Source organism: Psittacula echo (assembly GCF_963264785.1).
Source record: "Psittacula echo genome assembly, chromosome: Z".
In the NCBI taxonomy this organism is placed as follows: domain Eukaryota; kingdom Metazoa; phylum Chordata; class Aves; order Psittaciformes; family Psittacidae; genus Psittacula; species Psittacula echo.
The window spans coordinates 62,863,463-62,884,652 of record NC_137742.1 but is presented as its reverse complement, the minus strand read 5'-3'; the positions used below and the strand labels follow the sequence as shown (position 1 = coordinate 62,884,652).

The 21,190-nt window shown below is 40.6% G+C and overlaps 1 protein-coding gene across 2 annotated transcripts in view; it reads left to right on the top strand.

The window, feature by feature from the left end:
- Positions 1 to 21,190, top strand: part of DGKQ (diacylglycerol kinase theta) — an 80,958-nt gene that overhangs the window by 41,220 nt on the left and 18,548 nt on the right. For both annotated transcript variants that reach the window (XM_080638118.1, XM_080638119.1), the window contains exons 7-15: positions 524 to 592; positions 9,985 to 10,085; positions 11,615 to 11,838; positions 12,704 to 12,794; positions 14,947 to 15,001; positions 15,811 to 15,872; positions 16,091 to 16,241; positions 17,092 to 17,130; positions 18,789 to 18,904. In XM_080638118.1, coding sequence (XP_080494244.1) covers positions 524 to 592; positions 9,985 to 10,085; positions 11,615 to 11,838; positions 12,704 to 12,794; positions 14,947 to 15,001; positions 15,811 to 15,872; positions 16,091 to 16,241; positions 17,092 to 17,130; positions 18,789 to 18,904 — 908 coding nt within the window. The remainder of the gene's footprint in view (positions 1 to 523; positions 593 to 9,984; positions 10,086 to 11,614; positions 11,839 to 12,703; positions 12,795 to 14,946; positions 15,002 to 15,810; positions 15,873 to 16,090; positions 16,242 to 17,091; positions 17,131 to 18,788; positions 18,905 to 21,190) is intronic.

Below are 21,190 nucleotides of genomic sequence, written 5' to 3'. Positions count from 1 at the left end.
GTTAGCTCCTATTTTTTAGTGAGAGTAATGAACAGCTGTCAAAATCCTCTTCTGGAGTGCAGTAATTTCCTTCTATTTGGGTGTCAGCAAATCTGACACCCAAGTTTTTCAATTACTGAAATTATATATATTTATTTAAACCCCATAATTCTGATTGGAAGGCTGTTACTGCAATTCTTGGACTGACTTGTGTTTTAAAACTTAATGGAAACCATATATGCTTTGGTCATAGGCAAACATCACAGCTTGAGAAAGGGATGTAATGCAGTAGCTACAATATTAAAACTAATAGTAGAAGGACTTCAGGTGTGCCTTCACTGTAGTTAAATGCCAGTGCAGGTTTGGTTTTTTAATGCTGTTTTTATAGCATGGATACCAGAAAATAGGCAGAAGAAGAAAGTATGCTTTTCTGACTGTATTCTTTTGTTTGATGGCAACCATCCTTAAATGACAAACACTTCCTTCCTGCCTCCCCAGTTCAAATTAACAAGAATCCTTTCTCAAAATCTTTCTGTTTTCACAGATGAAGATGATGATGCTGATGGGTCAACACAGGGATCAACAAAAGATGTCCAGATTTCAACAGATTCAAGTAAGCAAAATTTCAGTAAGTGCTAGATAGTCACCTATTCCAGTCTTTATTCATATAATCTTAACTTGTTTTGCCTTGTGAGAAAATATTAAGTGGTTATTTTTCTAATGCTGGGTATCAGTTTGAAGTGCAAAGTTTTGATCCAACATATTTATTCAGGGTCTTAAAAATATCACTATTTTCTACTGGTAGATTGCCATAAGTGACAACCTGTTCATAACCCTGACAAATAGATTATTTCTCTCAACTTGGTAATCAAAGAAAGAAAGCGTAGTGTTAATAATCCATAAATAACCAATCAATTTAAAGAGCAGGGAAGCTTGTCTTTTCAAAGCCTTTTTATTTTAAGATAGCTGGATGCAAGTCTTGTTGAAGACACCCGGTGATACTGGGATGGTTGCTTCTTAAGCAGTTAAATTCTTATGCATGTGGAATTTTCTGGGGTTGGTATTAGCCAAACTGTTACTTTTCAGAAGATGAAGCCAACCACAATTTAAGGGCATTCAACTCCCTACATCCATATTAGGAACTTGAAAAACATGCAACAGCTGTCAGTCTGGTTTCTGGAACTATGTACACATGGGTCACAGTGACCTGCAGTCCTGCTTTAGTTTGCATGTGACCATCTTCCTTTATCTCCCCTTATCCCTCTATTATCCCATATTTGATCCTTTCAAATCACTGTCCCTTCTGCTACCTTTGGTTCCTCCCCTAACAAGTCTTGTATAATCCTAGAATGCTGTTCCCATGCATCTCAAAGTCCCACAACCCAAGTGACTACCTCAGTTGGTGAGGTGACCCACAATGCTTGTCCTGTGGACTCACATGGTGTTACCACCCCCAGCCCATGGGGCTGATGCCCTTGCCTGAGGCCAGGACTTCTCTGATAATTTCTCTGACAAAATTTTTTGGGTTCACCTGCCAGTTGTTGTGTTGTGACTTTCTGCATGTCATAACCTATCAAATTAAACAGGTCAGAGTCAATGTTTAGCGTGCTGGACCCCTTCCACCCATCTCTAATTAATATCATTTATGTAATATGAGTCAAGAGTGAGGTGCTCATTATCTTCTGTGTGTTGACTCAGTTCATGTGCCACATCTTTTGAGATGTTAACATATTCTTCCTCAGGAGTGTCTGAATTACATTCCAGAATATTGTAGCTTTCCTTAGTTTAAGCTCTCAACATTTTACAGATGCATATTTTTAAAAACAGTGGTAGCAAGTCAGAAAAAAAGAAGAATAAAACTGACTTGTAAAGACATGCTTTTCTGTAGGAAAAACGCCAATAGAAAAGGGTACAAAGTCTGTAGATAATAACTAGGAGAAAAGTAGAATTAAGGGTCTGCATTCCTTTTTATTTCTTCTCTATTGTGGTAGAATTGTTGAGTGAAGTGTAAAGTTAGAAGGTTTAAATCTTAATTCTGGGAGCTGAAGTATGTTAGGTCAACCATGAAATTTAGCCTACCAAGATACTGAAGCCAAAGGCATAAAATGACTATAAAAACAGCCCTACACTTTCTGAGATAATAGATTTAACAGATGTACAGAGCAAGTTTGGAAAAGGACTGTAAATCTTTGTGCCTGAGAACACGAGCCAGCTTTTAAGGACTTGTCTACACTGTGAACAATTAGAGGGGAACTGAATGTTACAGAGATAGTAGGATAAGCATTGTGTGGATGATCTCATTAGTGTAGTTAGTTGTATTGCATGGGAAGGAGTTGAGCCTCAAGGTCCATTTTCATACTGAAATATTTCTTGGTTAATCCAGGAATATGTAACTGATAACACTGTTCTGTGTTGACAGATCTCAGCTGCAGGTGGAGGTAAAGAAAGGAATTAAAAGTGCTCCTTAGTGCTGTCCCTCAGGGGTATGCATTTTCTGTCCATTCTGAGATGTGATGTTCAACTAGGTTTCAACCAGCACAGATTATTCTTGTTTTGCTGGAGAGAGAATTCATTCGTTTTAGCTAAGATGCAACCACAATTTGATCTGTCAGTCTTCAGAAGCCAAAGGCAAACTTTTGAAAAACATTTTCATTATTTCATGGCAATATGAAGACTTAGTGGAGGCAGGAAGGAAAAAAACAAAAAAGATCTGTTGTATATATGAACAAAGGAATCCCAGAGGAGCTATCCCAGGAATTCCTGAAATAAAAGAATGAGTTAAGAGCTCTTACTTGTGTGTTGAAATGCAGGGATCTTGAAAGGTGAAAAGGCCTAATCAGGTGCCTGGGAGCATGATTCTGCCTAATTGCTTTCCAGGAATCAATAGAAGCTGAGGGTACTTCACTGCTGTATAGTGATGCTTAGGCAGCTTTTACGTATTTTAAAGCTAATCCATCATAGATAGTGATTGAGGGAGATTGTCTTCAACTTCCTTCCTCAAAAAAGCTTCTGTTCAGTGGTACTTCAAGGTACTCATTTATGAGTTGAATTGCTGTACCTGGTGTCATGCTGAATTTCTCCTGAGACAGCTTGCTTCACCTGCATTTGAAGATATTTTAGAAAAGAGGATTATGCTTGACTGTATTGATGAACTACTAGCTTAAGTGCTGGAAGAGTTTGTCTGTTTCCCTTTTTAGCTGAAATGCTTGTAAGTACTGGGAGAAAAAAAATTAATGTTCTGAAAAATCACATTACTTTTATTTTGCTTCACTTTCCCCATGGTGCTTATCTTCTTTTCCTCTCCTTCCCTCAACCCTCTACATCTGCTTTTTCTGACATTTCGTGTTGCCCACTGTTGTTCTCACTTGTAACCAAGTTATGTTTTGTGCTCTTCCCCAACTTGTCTCTTCCAGTTCACTTCCTTCCTCAAGCACAATATTTAGTCCCCAGTGTTGCTACCCCTTTGACTTGATTCTCTTTCAGCCTGCCTGACCTTTTCTTGTTCTTGAATCCCTACCCCCCTCATGCTTGATGTCTCACACCAGTTGGTAGTCAAAACATTGGCTGCTTTAGATGTCTATTTCAGGGAAGGTAGTCACCTCTTCTTAACTACTTCCTGCAAAATATAAAGAGGTTTTATGGAAAATCTGTTCAAGAAGAAAGATTGAAAAAATCTGTCGTTCTGTAGCATCGTTATCACGAGGCTATGGAGAGATACTCACAAATGTTATTAGCTAGTGTTAATTTATTCTCTGCCTTAGGGGTCCTTATGACAGTGCTTACCAGATTAAAAGTTTAACTGTGGATGCTTGAGAATGACATGGAGATCCGTGCTTTGTGAGTTGTTTCTGTGATTGTGCATTCTCTTTTCTTTAACATTCTGCTAGTCCTGATGCTTGAGTACAGTTTCTCCATAGCAGCCCAATGGGCATGTGTACAGACATATTTCAGGAGGTGTATTGAGCGCTCAACAGCCTTTCTGGTTCTCTGTGTGTGCAACCCATTTGTCAGACAAGGACACATAAAGAGTGCGGGCATCTCCTGGGAATCTCCCTGCCCTGAGTATCTCTCAGCACTCTCTGGCTGCATGCTAACTGTCCAATCCAAATGTACCCATATTTCTCAGGACAAAATGCAGCCATCGAAAGAAAACCCTCTTGGAAAGAGGTTTTAGGGGAATCTGTCGTGGGGGCTGTGGTGCTGCTAGTAAACTTATTTTCCACAGCCCCTCTTTTGCCAGGTTGCTGTGCACCTGCTGAGAAAGAAATATGAAATGTCCTTGCATTAGATCAACCTGAGTCATTGGCTTACTGCTTACTTATGTTTTGTCCAAAACCTGCTGACATTATGGAGCAGACCTTGTAATTCTGCAAGTGGGAACAAACTGTTTACAGGAGGAAGCAAGGACAGCTTGTGTGGATTTGAGGGTTTTATCCTCTAAAGATACTCACAAAACATTCAGCCTTCATAAAACGGGTCATTGTACTCAGCTAAAATGGCATACAGATAACCAAGCATGCCACATGTTCCTCTGAAACATCACTTAAATTAATTTGGAGCCCTAAAGCTAGAGGGAGAAGCAGGTGAAACCAGATCAAGTGGTGATACATATGGCAGATATTTGGAAAACAAGTTCAGAGAAGTGAAACACCTGCAAATGGCTCTCTTAGCGGAGGAACATCTGGAAAAAGACCAGTCTGAGATTTTGAAAGTTTCTCTTCAAGACCAATAAAAGTACATAATTCTTACCCATTTTATTGCTGCCTTGTAGGTTATGGATAGTAATACTGAAATTAACCTGAATTTGCCAGTGGTAATTTGAAGTAGCAATAGCTAGAGATGAATAGCAGAAAGCAGAAAGGGATAGCGCAAGTTTTCCTTGTAAGAATGATCCTTGGTAAGCAGTGTCTCTTGAGAGTAAATTCCACCAATATATTTGGTGTAGGCCTCTAGTGGAAAAAACATTCAGGATAGCAACATTTTCCTCTCTGCCACAAGCCGCACGTCAGTCTTTTCAGAACTAAGTCCTGTCTGTGGGGATTTGGAAGTCAAAGAACGTGAACTTTGGACTCATCAAATGCTGCTGATACTTTTCCCAGGAAAATTTGGTATCTTAGCCTCTAAAATCAAATTCCATAGTTCTGTAAATTATGCCTGGAGTTGACCTTTTTGTAGTTGTTTTCCCCCTGAATAGCATGTGCATGAAGAACAGGTTTTTTTTCAACTCAGTATCCCATGATAAGAAAAAAAGTGTATTTCAGGAGAAAAACTGATACTGTGTAGTCTGATTAAGCAGGAAAAGATAAAATACATTCAGCAATGAATTGTCAGTATTATGAGACAGGCAGTAACTCCTTTAAATACCAATTTTTTTATCTGCATCTGGTGCATATTAGCAAAAATTTTTTTATACTAAGTAGTGGTATGTAGACTTAAATTCAAATAAAAGTAGCTGTTTCTTCTTTTGTTAATGTGTCTCCAGAAGCTCATGTGCAAGAAAGCCATCATCTTTCACCGGGTTGGAGTAAAAGTGACCCCTGTGAGGAGGACAGTGACAAAGTTAAACATGATTTTTGAATGATTAATTGAGCTTGGTTTGCATGAAAGATTACATTAAGGAAAGCAGGATTGAGCATACTGTGTATTTAGCTAAGGAGTGTACTTGAGCTAAGGACGTTACTACTGGTCTGTGGATCACATTCTGACCAGTAACTGAAAACATCGGCTTTATCAGTATTATTCCCAGGTTGAAAGTCAAAACACAGCACTGCACCAGTAGAAAAAATGACTGCTACTGCTGAACCCAGGACAGTATCCACCCCTTATTCCATACCATTCATGTCATGCTCAGATCCCACATTTTCAATATACCCTCACTCTCATCTCAGTGCACTCTTATCTTAGTGCACGGACCAATCCCTATAAAGCTGCTGAGTCCATTCAGTCCATGATGGTGGGCTCCATCTCTTGTAACAGTCTTTCAGAGCAGGAGAGGCCCATTGCAAAGTCCACCCCTCGATCATGAGTCCATCTCTATGTTGCATCTCTGCCTTGATGGCCTGAAGTGTCATGGGCCCATCAGGCTCAAAATAATTCACCCTCCCCTGCAGCAGTCTCTGCAACTTGTCGTCGGGGACTCCACACAGCTGCCTTCCATCTCCGATGCTTCCAAAGCACTGGAGGGGCCCAGTGGATTAGATACTCGCCCATACTGTCCCACACACCCTGACATTCATGACTGTCCAGCCTTGGGGAAAAACTCTCGGTCCCCCTGTATTGTCTAAACCCAGACAAGACCCAAACCTGACTCTGCTTAACTTTCGAGATCAGACAAAATGGTCGTGGGTAGAACACACTCTGTGTGTGTGCCAACATGGTGATCCCCATCACAATCAGCAGGCAGGTCCCAAGGGTACCCAAAGGCCATTCAAAACCTTCAGAACTCTTAAATGATGCTGCTGTGCTTGTCACTGGGGCTGGTGTAGCTGCTGTGCTTGAAGGCTTTCTCACCACCAGCTTCTCTTTTTCCGAGTCCAGATCTTCCTCCTCTGCCTTGCTGGAAAGTGCTGCGGGGTCTCCTGCATCCTCCTGCGGCTCAGGCTCACGGGGCTCGGCAGACGGCTGCTGGGGGATGCTCTCGGCCGCCGCGGGGCTGGGCTCGGCTGTGGGGCTCGGCTCCTCCGCCGTCTCCTCCTGCTGCTCGGCAGCCGCCTCCTTCCCGGCCTCCGGCCCCGCTCCCGCCGCCGCTTGGTCCCCGGGGCCGCTCTCCCGGGCCGCTTCGGCCACCACCGGCTCCCGGGGCCGCTCCCCCTCAGTCCCCCGCAGCCTCACAAAGACGGAGGCGAGGATGAGGGCCAGGACGGTGAAGAGCAGTGGGACGGCCAGGTACAAGTCCACGGCCATGTCCATCCCGCCCTGCTGCCGGAGCCCGCCCGTATTACAACCCATTACCATAAAGTACAATGAAACAAGAACCTTAGCCCAAGGCCCACACTTGATAAACACTAACACAGCAAATACCGGCTCTAAGTAAGCTACAGCATACTGAAACTGTGACATCAAGAGAAACAACTTTGAGAGCCAATAAATCAGCATTGTGCCTCAGTCAGATCTGTTGTTATCTCAACCCTTCGAGCCCCACGTTGGGCGCCAAAATAGAACTGTCGTGGTTTAAGCCCAGGCCGTAAATCAGAACCACGAAGTCCACTTCCCCCCCCCCCCCACCTTTCTTCCCTCCGCTTCTGGAGGGACAGGGAGGAGAATCAAAAGAATGCAACTCCCACGGGTTGAGATAAGAACAGTTTAATAACTAAGGTATAACACAAATCACTACTGCTACCACCAATAATAATAATGATAAAGGAAATAACAAGGAAGAGAATACAACCGCTCGCCAACCGGTACCTCACCCCCACCCTGTCATGATCCAGCCCTTCCGGGCACTCTCAGTTCTACATCCTGGGCATGACGTGCTATGGTATGGAATACCTCTTTGGCTAGTTTGGGTCAGGTGTCCTGTCCCTGCTTCCTCCCAGCTTCTCCTCCTCCCTGGCAGCGCATGAGACTCACAAAGTCCTTGGTCAGGGTAAACATTCTGACCAGTAACTGAAAACATCGGCTTTATCAGTATTATTCCCAGGTTGAAAGTCAAAACACAGCACTGCACCAGTAGAAAAAATGACTGCTACTGCTGAACCCAGGACAGTCATGTCCAGGTGGGTTTTGAATATCTCTGAGGATGAGACTTGAGTACGCTCCCTGGGCGACCTGTTACAGTTTCACAGTAAAACTTTTTTTTTCTTAGGTTTAAATGTAATTTATTGGGTGGGGTTTTTTTATTTGTTTATTTATTTATTTATTAATTTTTATTTGTGCCCATTGCCTCTTGTCTGTTCACCTTTACACCCTCCGTTAATTACTTATACATATCAATAACACACCCCCCTTCCTGATCCTTCATTCTCCAGCATAAACACTTCCAGCTGTTTCATCCTCCCCTCATCTGAGAGATGCTTCAGACCCGTTATCATCTTCCTGGGCCCTCCTTTCATTTCTTCTGGTACATCTGTGTCTGTCTTGTACTGAAGAGCATAGGACTGGGTACAGCTGTCCTGATGAGGTGTCAGAAGGGTTCAGCAGAGTGAAATAATCATCTGTGTCAGCTTGCTGGCAGTACTGTTACTAATGCAGCTCTGAATGCTGTTGGCCACTTTGCTGTGAGGCAGAGCTCTGAGCATCCCCGCTGCTCTCACACTTGGAGGGGCTTAATAAGTGGACAAGTCTAAATTGAAAAACAAAGCCTGTAGCTGTCACATCTCAAAATAATGAGAAATAAAGGTAAAGAGAATGAAGGTAGCAGGATTTTATTTTGAGGGTTAGAGTCTCATGTTAAAAGACTGTTTTCAAACATAGTGTTAGATGAACATTTAGTTCTGCACCAGTCTGCCTTTGTTTGAAGTGACAGAATATACACTGAGACAGGAATAGGTGGATTAGACAGAGCGTGCCTGAGTTTCAGGCTCTAGGCAGCTTGCAGAGCATCACTGCAGTTACTCCCTGCAGTCTTTCTCTTTTAATCTGTCACTGCAGCACTAAGATACCAAATGAGGCACATTTCTGCCTGGGATTTTAGCTTGCTTTTTTCAACCATCACTTAGGAAGGGTGTGGTTTTTTGCTTCTCCAGCTCCAGCTCTTCTTTTTAATCCTTCTGTGACAAATGGTAGTTATTGAGGTCCTTTGACGCTAGATGCCATTGTTTGAGAGCAAAAGTCTTTCAGTACTTTCTGCTTTACTACAAAGTATTTCCGAGCTTTAAGGAAAGGATGGAAGTAGATTCCAGCACGTGACATATCTCTCCTTTACAATGTGTGTTAACAAACCGCATGATTAACCTGTTATGTGTACAGTACCTCTGGTGTACATAGCTTTCGGTTCATAGTTCTAACATTTCAAGTCCTCAAGTGGTACCTTCTAGTGATTTTATTACTTCATGATGAATGCAGCTGTACAGATTTGTTGTGAGATCAGTCTGTAACATAGTGTTACAGTAAACAGTTCATTGTGACTTGTAAACTGTTCAGTCCAACCCTGCAAATACAAAGGGCAAATTCTGACCATGAACAACAGTCATGTCTGTTGTAAAGCATGGGCTGTCTGGGAAATGCATGAAAGAACCTGCAAAATTGAACAGCCCGTCAGGTCTCTTCATAAACATGTGATCAGGAGAGGACACAATGTCTGTCTTGTTGGAATCTCCTCTTTGGTCTGGATTGATTAATTCCTTGCCATAAACTGGAAGGACACACACATTGGACTTTTATGAGAGAAATTTGTCATACATTGGATTGTTCCAGACTTGAGTCTTAACTCGTGTTTGTGAAAGGTGAACCTGAAATGCTTAACTTTTCACCCTTTGAAAGATATCTGTGCAACAACCTGAGCTGCGTGGTTTGAGCGTGGATTTGATAAGGCTTTAGTGAAATGAAACACAGCAAAGACTTGTGGTTCTTCATTTGCTGTACCTTCTTTCTTGTAGTTTTTCTCTTGTTCCTGCATTTTCTCCCGTTTCTGTACAGTTCACCAGCTATTTTAAAGACTTTCCTCAGAAGGATGCTCTCAGAACTTTCAGTGCTTTGGGAGCTGTTCTGAAGGTGACGGCACTCTGTCTTGGTTTTCATGTTGTTGAACTGGTCAATAATAAAAGCAGTCATGAATGGTGAGGATGAAAAAGCGGTAACATGAGCAGTACAGTTATATATGAACACTTACATCAAAGGACAGGATAAAGCTGTGATTATTTGAAACACTTTTTTGCTTTCCTCCCCCCGTTCTAAATGAAAAATAACAAAACAAAAATGGAAATATTCCGCCTCAAAGCTTGTGATGAAGAAGCAGTTCAGTAGATTAAATGCAGGGGGTTTTATAGTTCATTTTATGCTTCCTATTCAGGTAGCTTTATGATTTGAGGGGTGTGTTATTGAAATGCAGTAATTGTTTTCATTCAGGTAAACAGACATTAAAGATATTTGATGGGAATGATGCCGTGAAACGCAACCAATTTCGGCTGATCTCAGTTCCAAGGATTACAAAAAATGAGGAAGTTGTGGTAAGATACTCGGTGAATGTCAATATTCCAGTGTGATAAAGGGGCACATACTGTATATTACAATTGTTAGGAGCTAAAAGTTTTACAGATGTAACTCAATAACAACAAAATCTGTAAATGGGCTATAATAATACAATTTAATTTGACTTCTGCATGTAGCACTTTAATGTTAGACCATCTGAAGAAGTGGTGGCCTACATATCCATAACATAATGGGGACCACAGCGTATCACACATGAAGCAGTCGTTCTCCTTCCCTGTGTGACTCTGAGGTCTTAACTTTACTGATGTGAGCAGTACTGAATAATCAGCTCCTTAGGCCTTGCTCTTCTTCTGTAGTATTCAGTTGTTTGATGTTGGACAGCCACTGCTATTGCACTTCAGCTAATCTGTTCTGAAGACTGAAGCACACTATGGTTACCTCCACTCCTTGGCTGTAAAAGTAGTGAATTATCAATCACATCATCGCCACTCCCTAGCTTTTCTAGTGCTCTGTCTGGGGATGGAAACATGACTCAGTACCAAGTCAAATGTTCTGTACTTGATTTACTGGGCTAGGCAGAGACCCCATGCAGCGCAGCAATAAAGCCTAGAGAGGGTAGGGGGTGGTGCACAGTAGAATTAAGCATGGTGAGAACTCAAAGTCATAAAAGACTTGGCCCAGGAGTCTGAAGAATTCATTACATCAGAATTTGACAATTTAAACATATGGGTCATTAAGATTTTTATCTTGATATTGTGTTCAAAATCAACAGGAGTTTTGGAAAATGTTTGTAGTGTTCTGCATGTCAAAGATCTTGAAGGAAAAATGGTAAACAGTGCTGAAAACACTTTTATTTAGGAGTGCTATTTGCTTTTCAAGCCCATTTTATCAGGTTGCTGCTTATAATACCAGGGCATACCAGTTCTCATAGCTGACTTAATGAGCTGTATTCACTGTAGCATCTGTGTTAGCAGAAATGCTGCAGGCATGGGCCAGTAATGGATGTAAAATTCCTGTGACTGCTTGCATCTTCCAAGGACTGCGCTTACCTTTCCTCTTTACAGGTGTGTGAGTTCAGGACAGACTTGTGGCTGAGAAGCTCCTAATTTTCAGCATCCCGTTAGTGCACAAAGGTTGTTAGGCGTAACCAAGTGTAATTTACCATTTTCCTTGTTGAGCTAATTTTGCATGCAGTGAGTGTAGCTTTACCTGTGCTGAATTTTTACATTCAGTCTGTCATGTAGGACTTGACTAGCACTTGACAGAAATACCTTGGGCTGTGTTCAAATCCACTGATATCTCAAATTTGCTTTTGTATATTCCACTAAAATTTGTTTTTAAAACTTTGCTCTTGCTTTGTTTACTGCCATTGCTATTTATCCACCATACTGTGCTTAAAACATGCATTAAAGTTTCATTCCTTTATATATAATATATTCATTTATATCATAAATTTATATCATAAGATATTTATAAATGTCTGTGGTTACACAGGTATTAATGGTGTTTTCTCAAGGAAATGTTAATTTATCTTGCTGTGTTGCAGGAGGCTGCTTTGAGGGCATACTACATAAATGATGACCAGCAGGAGTATGAGCTTCAGACCTTTACACAGCAGGCGCTGCTGTCTGATGATGTTATCAACAGGAACGATGCTGTGGAGGACAGCAACTTGAGCTCGGTATTCCGTGAATCTGTTCCTGAAGCTTGGATCATCAGAGCCAAACCGAAGGATGAGGAAGTGATCAGAATTTATCCTGCCTGGCTGAAGTGAGTGTTTTTCTCTTTTATCACAAGGTTATCCTGGTTGGCTACACTTGCCATCTGTAATCTCCAGTATGTTTGAGTTACTGAAGTTGCACAAGTATAACAGAATGTGGCCTATTCTTCTGTATTTCAAGATTCTTCTGTTTATTTTTCTGAATGAGGAATGTACATACTATTCATTTCCGTGCGTGAAGACGTGTTTGTGCTTTTCTTTACATGCATGGAACATACAGTTTGTGCAGTTCTGTTATCGTGTGTTCAGCCAAGAAGATGCAGCTTTTCATGAACTCCATCTGTAAACAAATGATGACACACACATGCCACTTGAAAGCTTGATTTAATTTCTTTTTGTGTTTGGAAGAAACAGTAAGTAGGAAGAATTAAGTGTAACTTCTGATTTGAGAATAGGAGATAAAAATCAAGGGAAAAAACTCTGTTCCATCTGCCACTGAGACAATATACATTTTAAGCATATTTAGCAGTGGAAATCAGACTGACTGATAACCAACTCATTTCTTAACAGCAATGGTAAAAAATTTAAACATTTGTTCATGTTACTAATGCAACTGCATTAGTAAATGTTTCATTTACTAATGCAACTGCATTGCCATCTTTATGAAAGACTTGCAGGTAATTCTGTGCATAGAAAGAAACTAATTGCCAACAACTGTAATGATAATTTCTGTGAGATGAAAGTCTTTGCTTGTCTGTGAGGTGAATATTGCATCTGCCGTGAGCCTCAGTGAACAACTTCTCTTCAATACAGATCTCTGCCTATCCCCATAGAAAATTTGCCACTTAGGTGAAAAAGGTACAGACAGGGTAGGTCAAATGGTTGTCCTAAAATAAGTATTTTATTTCTCTTTAGGGTGGGAATGGCATATGTGTCTCTACGAGTAAATAAGGATAGCACTACACAGACTGTCATCAAAGAAGTGCTTCCATTACTTGGAAAACAGGTAAATGAAAGATAGTAAGCATGTCCATATATCCTGAAGTGGGGTGTGTATGTTTTTTCTCTTTAGAGAAGTTATAATCTTTCAATTCACAGTTACTGTGAACGATGTTAATGTTTGGTAGATGATCTCTTGTGATTGGAATGATGATCAGAACTTTCTGCAGTCTTGATGGTACATCTGGTTGCTCTGTACTGGAAGTTACTGTCAGTATTTCTGGGTCAAGCAGATTTACTAGCATGAACACAATGTTTCTTGGCACGCGGTGTATTTTCTTACGGCTTTTTATGTCTTGAGATATTTAAAATACACTTGTATGTAACTACACGGCTAATCTTACGCTGTTGGGAAACTGGAGATCAGTGTTAAGATGGTCATGCTTTTCTCCTACTTCTTTGCACTGCTCTGCAAAGGAAGTCATAGAATCCCAGAATATCTCAAGTTGGAAGGGACCCATAATGCTCACTGAGTCCAACTCCCTCCTTCTCACAGGACTACCTAAAACTAAACTGTATTGACTAAGAGCATCATCCAGGCAGTCCTTGAACTGTGACAGGCTTGGTGACACTTCCCTGGGGAGCCTGTTTCAGTGACCAGCCACCTCCCAGTGAAGATACTTCTCCTAATGTCCCATCTGAACCTCCCCTGATGCAGCTTCACTCCATTTCTCTATGCCCTGTCAAGGGTGACCGAAGAGAGGAGATCAGCACCTCTCCTCCGCTGCCTGCCTTGAGGAAGACGTTGACTGTGATGGGTTCACCTCTTTGCCTTCTCTTCTCCAAGCTGAACAAAGTGACCTCAGGTGCTCTTCCTCAGCCTTACCCTTGAGGCGTTTCACCACCTTGGTCACCCTCCTCTGGACGCACTCTGTTAGTCTGATGTTCTTAAACTGAGGAGCCCAAAACTGCACAAAAGCCTCAAGGTGGGACCACATTAGTGCAGCATAGAGTGGGACAGTCACCTCCCTCGACTAGCTGGCTATGATGTGCTTTGATGCACGCGAGGGCATGGCTGGCCCCTTTGGCTGCCATATTGACTCATACTCAATTTGCCATCAACCCATATCCCCAGATCTCTTTCTGTAGGGCTGCTCTTCAGCCTCTGCTCCCCCTGTTTGTATTTATAACTAGGATCACCCTGTCCCCAGTAGAGAATCTGCCTCTTGCTGTTGTTAAATTTCATATGACTGCTGATGGCCCAGCTCTTTGGCCTATCCACATCTCCCTGAAAGGCCTCTCTACACTTGAGGGAGTCCACAGCTCCTCCTAGTTCAGCATCATTGGCAAACTTCCTTAATGTGCATTTAATTCCTGCATCCAGGATCATTTATAAAAACATTAAAGAGCAGTGGCCCTAAAATTGAGCCCTGAGGAGCCCCACTGGTGACTGGCTGCCAGGCTGATGTATTCCCATTTACTATAACCTTTTGCACCTGACCCATCAGCTAATTGCTCACCCATGTATTATAGACTTGTCTAGGTATGAGCTGGACAGGTAATCCAGAAGAATACTGTGAAAGGCAGTACCAGAAGCTTTGCTAAAATCCAGAAACACCATATCCTACTGGGTTCCCTTGGTCAGCTAGATGGGTGACCTTGTCATAAAATTCAATTAAGTTGGTTAAGCAGAGCTTTCCCCTTGTGGACCCTTACTATGGGCAATGACTGCACTGTCTCTCAAGTGTCGTTCACTAATTCCCAGAATAACTGTCCCTGTAATTTTACCAGACTCTAAAGTGAAACTGATGGGCTTGTGATTACCAGGGTCTTCTTACCCTTCTTGAAAACTGGGACAACACTTACCAGCTTCCAGTCTGTTGGACTCTACACTTCCAAGATGGCTGAAAAACGATGGAAAGTGATCCTGTGATAACATTGTCCAGCTCTTTCAGTACCCTGGGATGAATCCACTGGGCTGTGAGGATCTCAGCATAGTTAAGGGCACAGGAGCCTGACATCATGTGTGAGGCTCAGTGTGTAAAATTACGATTATTCCTGGATCAGGAGGAGTGGTTTAGGAGAAATCATGGTTGGTTTAAAACTGTTTAATTTTTCATGCTCTGTGTTTGCGCAGTGTAACCATAACATTACTGTGAACATCTGATAAAATTATATTTAATTCAGAAACTACATTTACATTTTGTGTCTTTTGGCAGACAGAGTGCCTCGAGAATTTCAAATTGGTGGAAGTGCTTATGGGCAGTAAGCAAGGTAAGTGAAGGAGCATTGGCCGAAGGCACATCTGTAACTGATCTTCTTGGAACAGCTTTTTTCCCCTTTTAACACAGTCCCAGTTATTTTTTAACAATAAATGCCTTCACAAATGAAGCTTCAACATCATGTTGAAATACTTCATTAGAAGTGATGTTTGTTCGTTCCAGTTTTGGGTGTCCTCTGGGAATATGGTTGCCTTCTCTTTCTTCATCATCACCTAAAAGTTTATTAGTGGTTTCTGGCAGGTATTGGCCCTTTGGCAAAAAGCCCTGTTTAGGGGAGCTGCCTTTAACTGACATAATTGTCTTAAGTGCAGTACTTAGTAAAATTTAATCTTAAAGTTCAGTTGGCTCCCTGCTTTCCCTTTTCTTTCCCTCTGACAAGAAAACATTCAAGTCCTGAGATAGTCCAAGAAGTAGGTGTGTGCACTATAAAGTGCGCAGGCCTAGAGTCGCTCAAGAGGTTTGTGCCCCTGCAAGAGCTGAGCTGATGTTCTCCAAGTTCACATCCCTTTGTGCTTCATTATTTGTAAGGCTGCCTGGAGAGGTAAATAAAGTCGCTGAAGCAGTCTGATGATGCCGTGGCCACATCCAAGTAAGTATCTTTGCAGTTCGGATACTGGCCTGATACTTGGCTTTCTTTGTGAGCATTATCAGGAAGCTGGTTTATTAGGTTAATGTAGCCTTGTGAATGTCCCACCTAGTTGGTTTCTGGTGCTCTAATTTTTTTTAAATGGTTTTTGTTTATTGAGCCTGATAATAACTTAAAGTGCTTTTAAACATGATTAATGTTCTTGCTGTCTCCAGTTCAGCGCATGGTGTTGGACAGTCAGGAGCTGATTCTTAACAGACTCAAGGACATAAGAAAGGTAAATCTGAAAAAGTAACGTGATCCTTTTTTCTATCAAGGAGGTAATCCCTGTTATTACAGAAAAAGCAAGTAATCAGCTTAGATTGAAGCTTGTTTCTGTTCAGAATATCCTCCAGGCTTAGAGGACTTGATTGCTAAGTCCAGAACTATTTGGGATTTTGTTTCACAGTCTCTTTTGGCCAAATGTCACATCATTTATTTTTCTTATTTTGGTAGACTTCAATACGTCAGATGAATCAAACAAGATTTTACATTGCTGAAAACAATAAATCCATAGTGCGAGTAAATCTATTTGTTGGTGGCCTTCCACCTCAACTTTCTCGTGAAGAATACACCAATATTCTCAAAGCTGAATTAGCTATCAAAAGTAAGTCTGTGTTTTGAGATATATTTGTATGTATAAAATACAGTAGCATCTATTGCTCCTTTTTACTTTTTTTCTTAGTGTTTTAACACTATTTGAATAATCATTCTGCCTTGTTTACGTTCATGGGGGCTTTCTTAATTCATTTTAAAATGCTTATGCTTACATGAGAGATGTAACAGTTCATTATTCACAGAATTATTAATACATTATTTGAGTTGTATGTAACCACACCATTTTTTCTCTAGTGAAAAGTATCACTTCTTAGAATTGAACCATACATACCTTACACCATTCAAATCATGGCAGTGCAGTTTAATTCCCTGTGCGTGAATGTTCCTCACCTTTGTTAACCTCTGACATTTTTTATGTGGGCTGTTCTCCACGTTGTTCATAAGCTCTGTGCCTGGTCATGGAGAAGAATGAGCAGTGTGTTACACACACATACAGACAAGCACTCTGTTGAGAGAATCTATTTTTCTTTTTGAAAGAAGTGTAACTGATTTTCCATAATACTCCTTCAACCAATGTAGACTGTAAACAGTGTCAGGAATGCGTCATGCTTTTCGTTTCAGGAAGCGAAGCATTTTTCCCAATCTTTTATGTAACTGCAAGAGGAATTAAACTTCAAATGCCAGAAAGAATTCCTAGCCACATTTTATTAAAATCAGTTTAGCTTTTCTAACTTGCAAAGTAAACTTAGGAAAGGGAAAGTGTTAGCTGGAGGTTCTCCCTATATTTGTGTAACTTTCAATATTTATTTATGTTATATTTATGTAACTTTTAAAAATATTTTAAATATTTACTCTAAATGTACCAAGGTTTTATGTGTTTGTATTTTTATCCTTTGCAGCAAATGTAGTATCTGTGAGTCATGTTTATCAAGCACAAGGTAAGCATTAAGATTTTCGGTCTTGCAAACAATGCCTATTTTCAAAACTGCAGCCTAGTACTAGAGTCTCTAAGTTTGGAGTTTGTTAGTCTCAGCCCCTCAGGTAAAATGTAACTTGTATTTACACCGAGCAGTGGGTTAGCGTTACCTTATTAAAAACAAAAAGATTGGCTTTATGCCTCATGTACCAGAAAGTGGAGACATTTCACCATAAAAATGAGTTTGAAGTTGCGCTTCAACTGAATAGTCTAACACCACCAAACAGTTAAAAGCCCTTCGAGTGCTCCCTCTTTATTTTGACTTCTAATATGCTAAAATTAGGTGCTGCTTTTGAACTTGATGGTATTGTTTCACAGTCACTGTTTCCTAGCGCAGTTTAAGTGGGAGTTCAGTGGCTCGTCTGAAGAAAATCAGCACACTTAAGTCTGCATTCACGCTTTCAGATGTTGTTCTGCTTTTGCTGTACGAGCTTTATTTCAGCAAGGTTGAAGACGAGGTTTCTGACAGCCGGAGCAGCAGTGGCTCTGTGCAGCTTTAGTGCAGTGGTCAGGTGGAGATCTGCATTTGGTAAAACTTAGAAGTGTGGAATTTCTTTTGTACGTTTAGGTGTTCATATTCAAGATGTTTCACAACCTTTGGCAGGCTTAATTTTCACATGACTGCTAAGTGAATCTTCCTATAGTGTGATTTTGAAGACTGATGCATGCTTCCTTTGTGTATTTGCTGTCTCCATGTGGCTAGTAAATATTGACTTGTCGTAAGGAAAACCATAAAGCTTTCATATGTGCCTTCTCCTTTCATATGCCAGTGGAGAATAGTAGGTTTTGTGATACTTTTCTCATGTCACAGCTTCATTTAATCAAGATTACCTGCATGTGGTTTTTAGATGTTTCTGCTTGTGCGTGATTTTTGTTGTTCTTTGTGGGATTTTCTTTTTTCACTTTCTGAGTATTTTAGTGCTTCTGATGACTTCTTGACTCTCTCGCTTTTGGTTGCGGCCAGGTTGTGGTACCAGCTCACATCTCATATGCTGTCCATTACGCACTTTGATCTTGTCCTGCCCTGTTTTCCTCCTCACTAAGTATCTTACTTTAAACTAACTTGTCAGTGTTTTATTTTCTTTCATTTCTCCCTTTTGTCTTCTCTTGTTCCCCAACTTCCCCATACAGGTCCTAAGCCAACGTAAAGATCTTAAAGTGATTCTCAGACCAAGTCTTTGCTTGTAATAATTCTTGATGGGATATTGTTAATGAATGGAACTACTGGATTTTTAACAATGAGATGCAAAATAAAACCTAATACCTTTGTCACTTCTGCATGAGGAGAATAGTCTGTTGGTTATGATAGATAGTAACAGGCCATACTTCTGAAGCCCAAAGGAAGTCTTCAAATATGCAGTAGTTCTGTGCTACAGTTCCTCTTGTCCTCAAAATGTTTTGCTTTGATAAAAATCCAGGTTGTGCTTGGGGGTATGAAGAAAGGATTAAAAATCGAAACAGCCCAATTCACTGATAACCAACAACCACAAGTGTTGTAGAGTACCTTGTACTGAACAATGTCCTGAGTAAACTGAGTAAACTTTTGCTGTGATTGATATACAGGTTTCCTGATAGTAATAGAATATATAAGAAAAACCCAGTTCTGATGCCTCTTTACAGGTGCTGTTGTACTCGAAATTTCATGCTTTTCTGAAGCTGAAAGAATATATATGCTAGTTAAAGATACAACTGTCAATGACAAGCCTCTAAACGTTGTGGTGATTCCTGAAGTTGTGGTAAGAGATGGGTTTGTATTTAAAATATGTCTTCAAAAGAAAAACAACTACCTTAAGTCTTTTTCTGCTAAGTAAATGAAAATACATTTTACTCAAGGGAGCCATAAAGTGAGCTTCTGTAAGTAGTGTGATGAAACAAAATACTTGAGAGCCTGTACTTCGTGTTTATGATACACTTCTGCAAGTTAAGTCACTTCTGTTATGGTTGAATTGTCGGGAATACTATATGACTATGCAACAGCATAACTATACAACTATAAGGGGAAGAAAAACCCAAACAAAATCTTTTTTCTTCTTTATTTCTTTCAATGATCAGAAAGTTAGGTGGGGTTCTAGTTTTAGCTGGCATGTCTTGAAATGCTTACAACAACTTTGTTTTGGGGACTAAATGTATTTCCTCACTAACCATGAGGCAAAGTGCTACTGCTGATCTTCACCTTTACAGTATCTTCATATCTCTTGTTCTGTAGCAGAGGGACTTTGACCTTGTTCAAATGCTGCATTGTGGATTCCAGAGGAAAAATAGTAGTCTTTGGAAAGACTTAGTGCAAATTCATACTTGATTCTGATTCCTTAATTTTTATGGTTAAAAGTCACTTTCCTATGAACCGGTTGGTTTCATAATAGATTTCATGTTAACAAAACAGATTCAGGGTGAAAAGAGGGAGATGGTTCACTGAGCAAAGTGCTTCTTAACCAGGATGATGTAGGTTCCGTCCAAAAGAGAGTGTATCCATAGTTACTTCCTGCTGAGCTGTTACCTTGCAGTTACACTCTTTCTGGAGTTGCATTATGGCAAATGAACTGAGAGTCTTGGTTTGACTTTAGAACCTCACAGACAGTTGAAAACTTAAAAATACCTAATAACTAGGAACTATGAAACAACTTTAGAAGGCAGGGTCTCAAGTTCAGTAGTCAGAGTTGCAAATTTACATCTCTCCTTTTACCATTTAAAGAGTCCTAGGCTTGTCAGAGTTTTCTGAGGGCAACATTATATTTTAGTATGAGCAGATACTAGTGGTAGTGCTACATGAAACTGGCAAGATTAAAAATTATCCACCCTCCGAAAAAATGATAGCCGCCTTCCTATGCACGTGTGGGCGATATGTTTTGTGAGACCCCTAGAAACAAACGTCACCCTCATCCTAAGTACGTTTCGGAGTCTGTTACCAGAAACAGAAGGCAGCATGAAGATGCCACTGCTTTTGGATGCTTGTTTTCGGTGGCTTAGGCAAATGTATTACGAGACTGGACTTTGGTATGTGGTGTGTGAAATTGAACATACTCCTCTCTGTTGTTTACGTGTGTCTGGTTTTCTGATGCTAAGTATGTTGGAAGTGAACTTCTTGATGGCAGGAAAATACGAATAATTGTCTGATGCAAGGTATTTTTCAGAAACTCCGGTTTCTGAACTGAGGGACTGCTACGGATGAATTAATTTTATATTAGAAGGAGAGGGAGGGGCTGTACATGTGCATATGCATTTTGTTTCCATTGCAGCATGTGCTGTTTGTCTCACAGAAATAAGCCAAGATTAATTAATCTAAATAATACTTCAAGTGTTGTTTTTATGTGCTTTGGCCGCACAGCTTACGCCATTCACTAATTACCCAGGATAAACTGATGAGTGATTGTTGACCCTACGTTGGGTAGCAATTGGAGCAGGTGACCTCCTGGGGTCCTTTCCAACCCTGATTATCCTTGTATCGTATGATACTATCAGCCATTGTTTATACTTTATATATGTAACCATTTAAATACAGCACCAGGACGTACTTATCAGGAGCTGAGCACAATATTACATTTACACTTTGTTTGACATTCCTCTTCTGGGTGAAATACAAAGGAATTGTGAATGAAGGGCTAATGTGTAGTCTTAGAAGACGAATGGGTAGTAAAACAAAGGCCGCAGTGTTTTGGTTAATGAATGATTTTTCCAAATTGCAACTTAAAACCAAAACAAACCAACCAAACAGACAAAAAACCAGAAACCAAACCAAAACACCACCCCAAACCAAACAAACAATCTTCTCTAAGCCCAAAAGTAAATCCATGGTTAGCAGGTTGCTGGTCCTTTGTTTTCCTGAGGTGAGATTCACTTGTTCTTTGTCTCATATATCTTCTAAGGAGGAGGCTCAGTTCTAGTGTGGCGTGATCAGGTCTGCCAGAAGCAATTCATCCTCTTACTAACATTACTGAAAAGTTTGAATGCAGAATGAGTTTGTGCTAACTGTGTATTAGAAAGTCAAGCAATTAGTGTGATCAGATGTGCTGATCTGTTCTGCT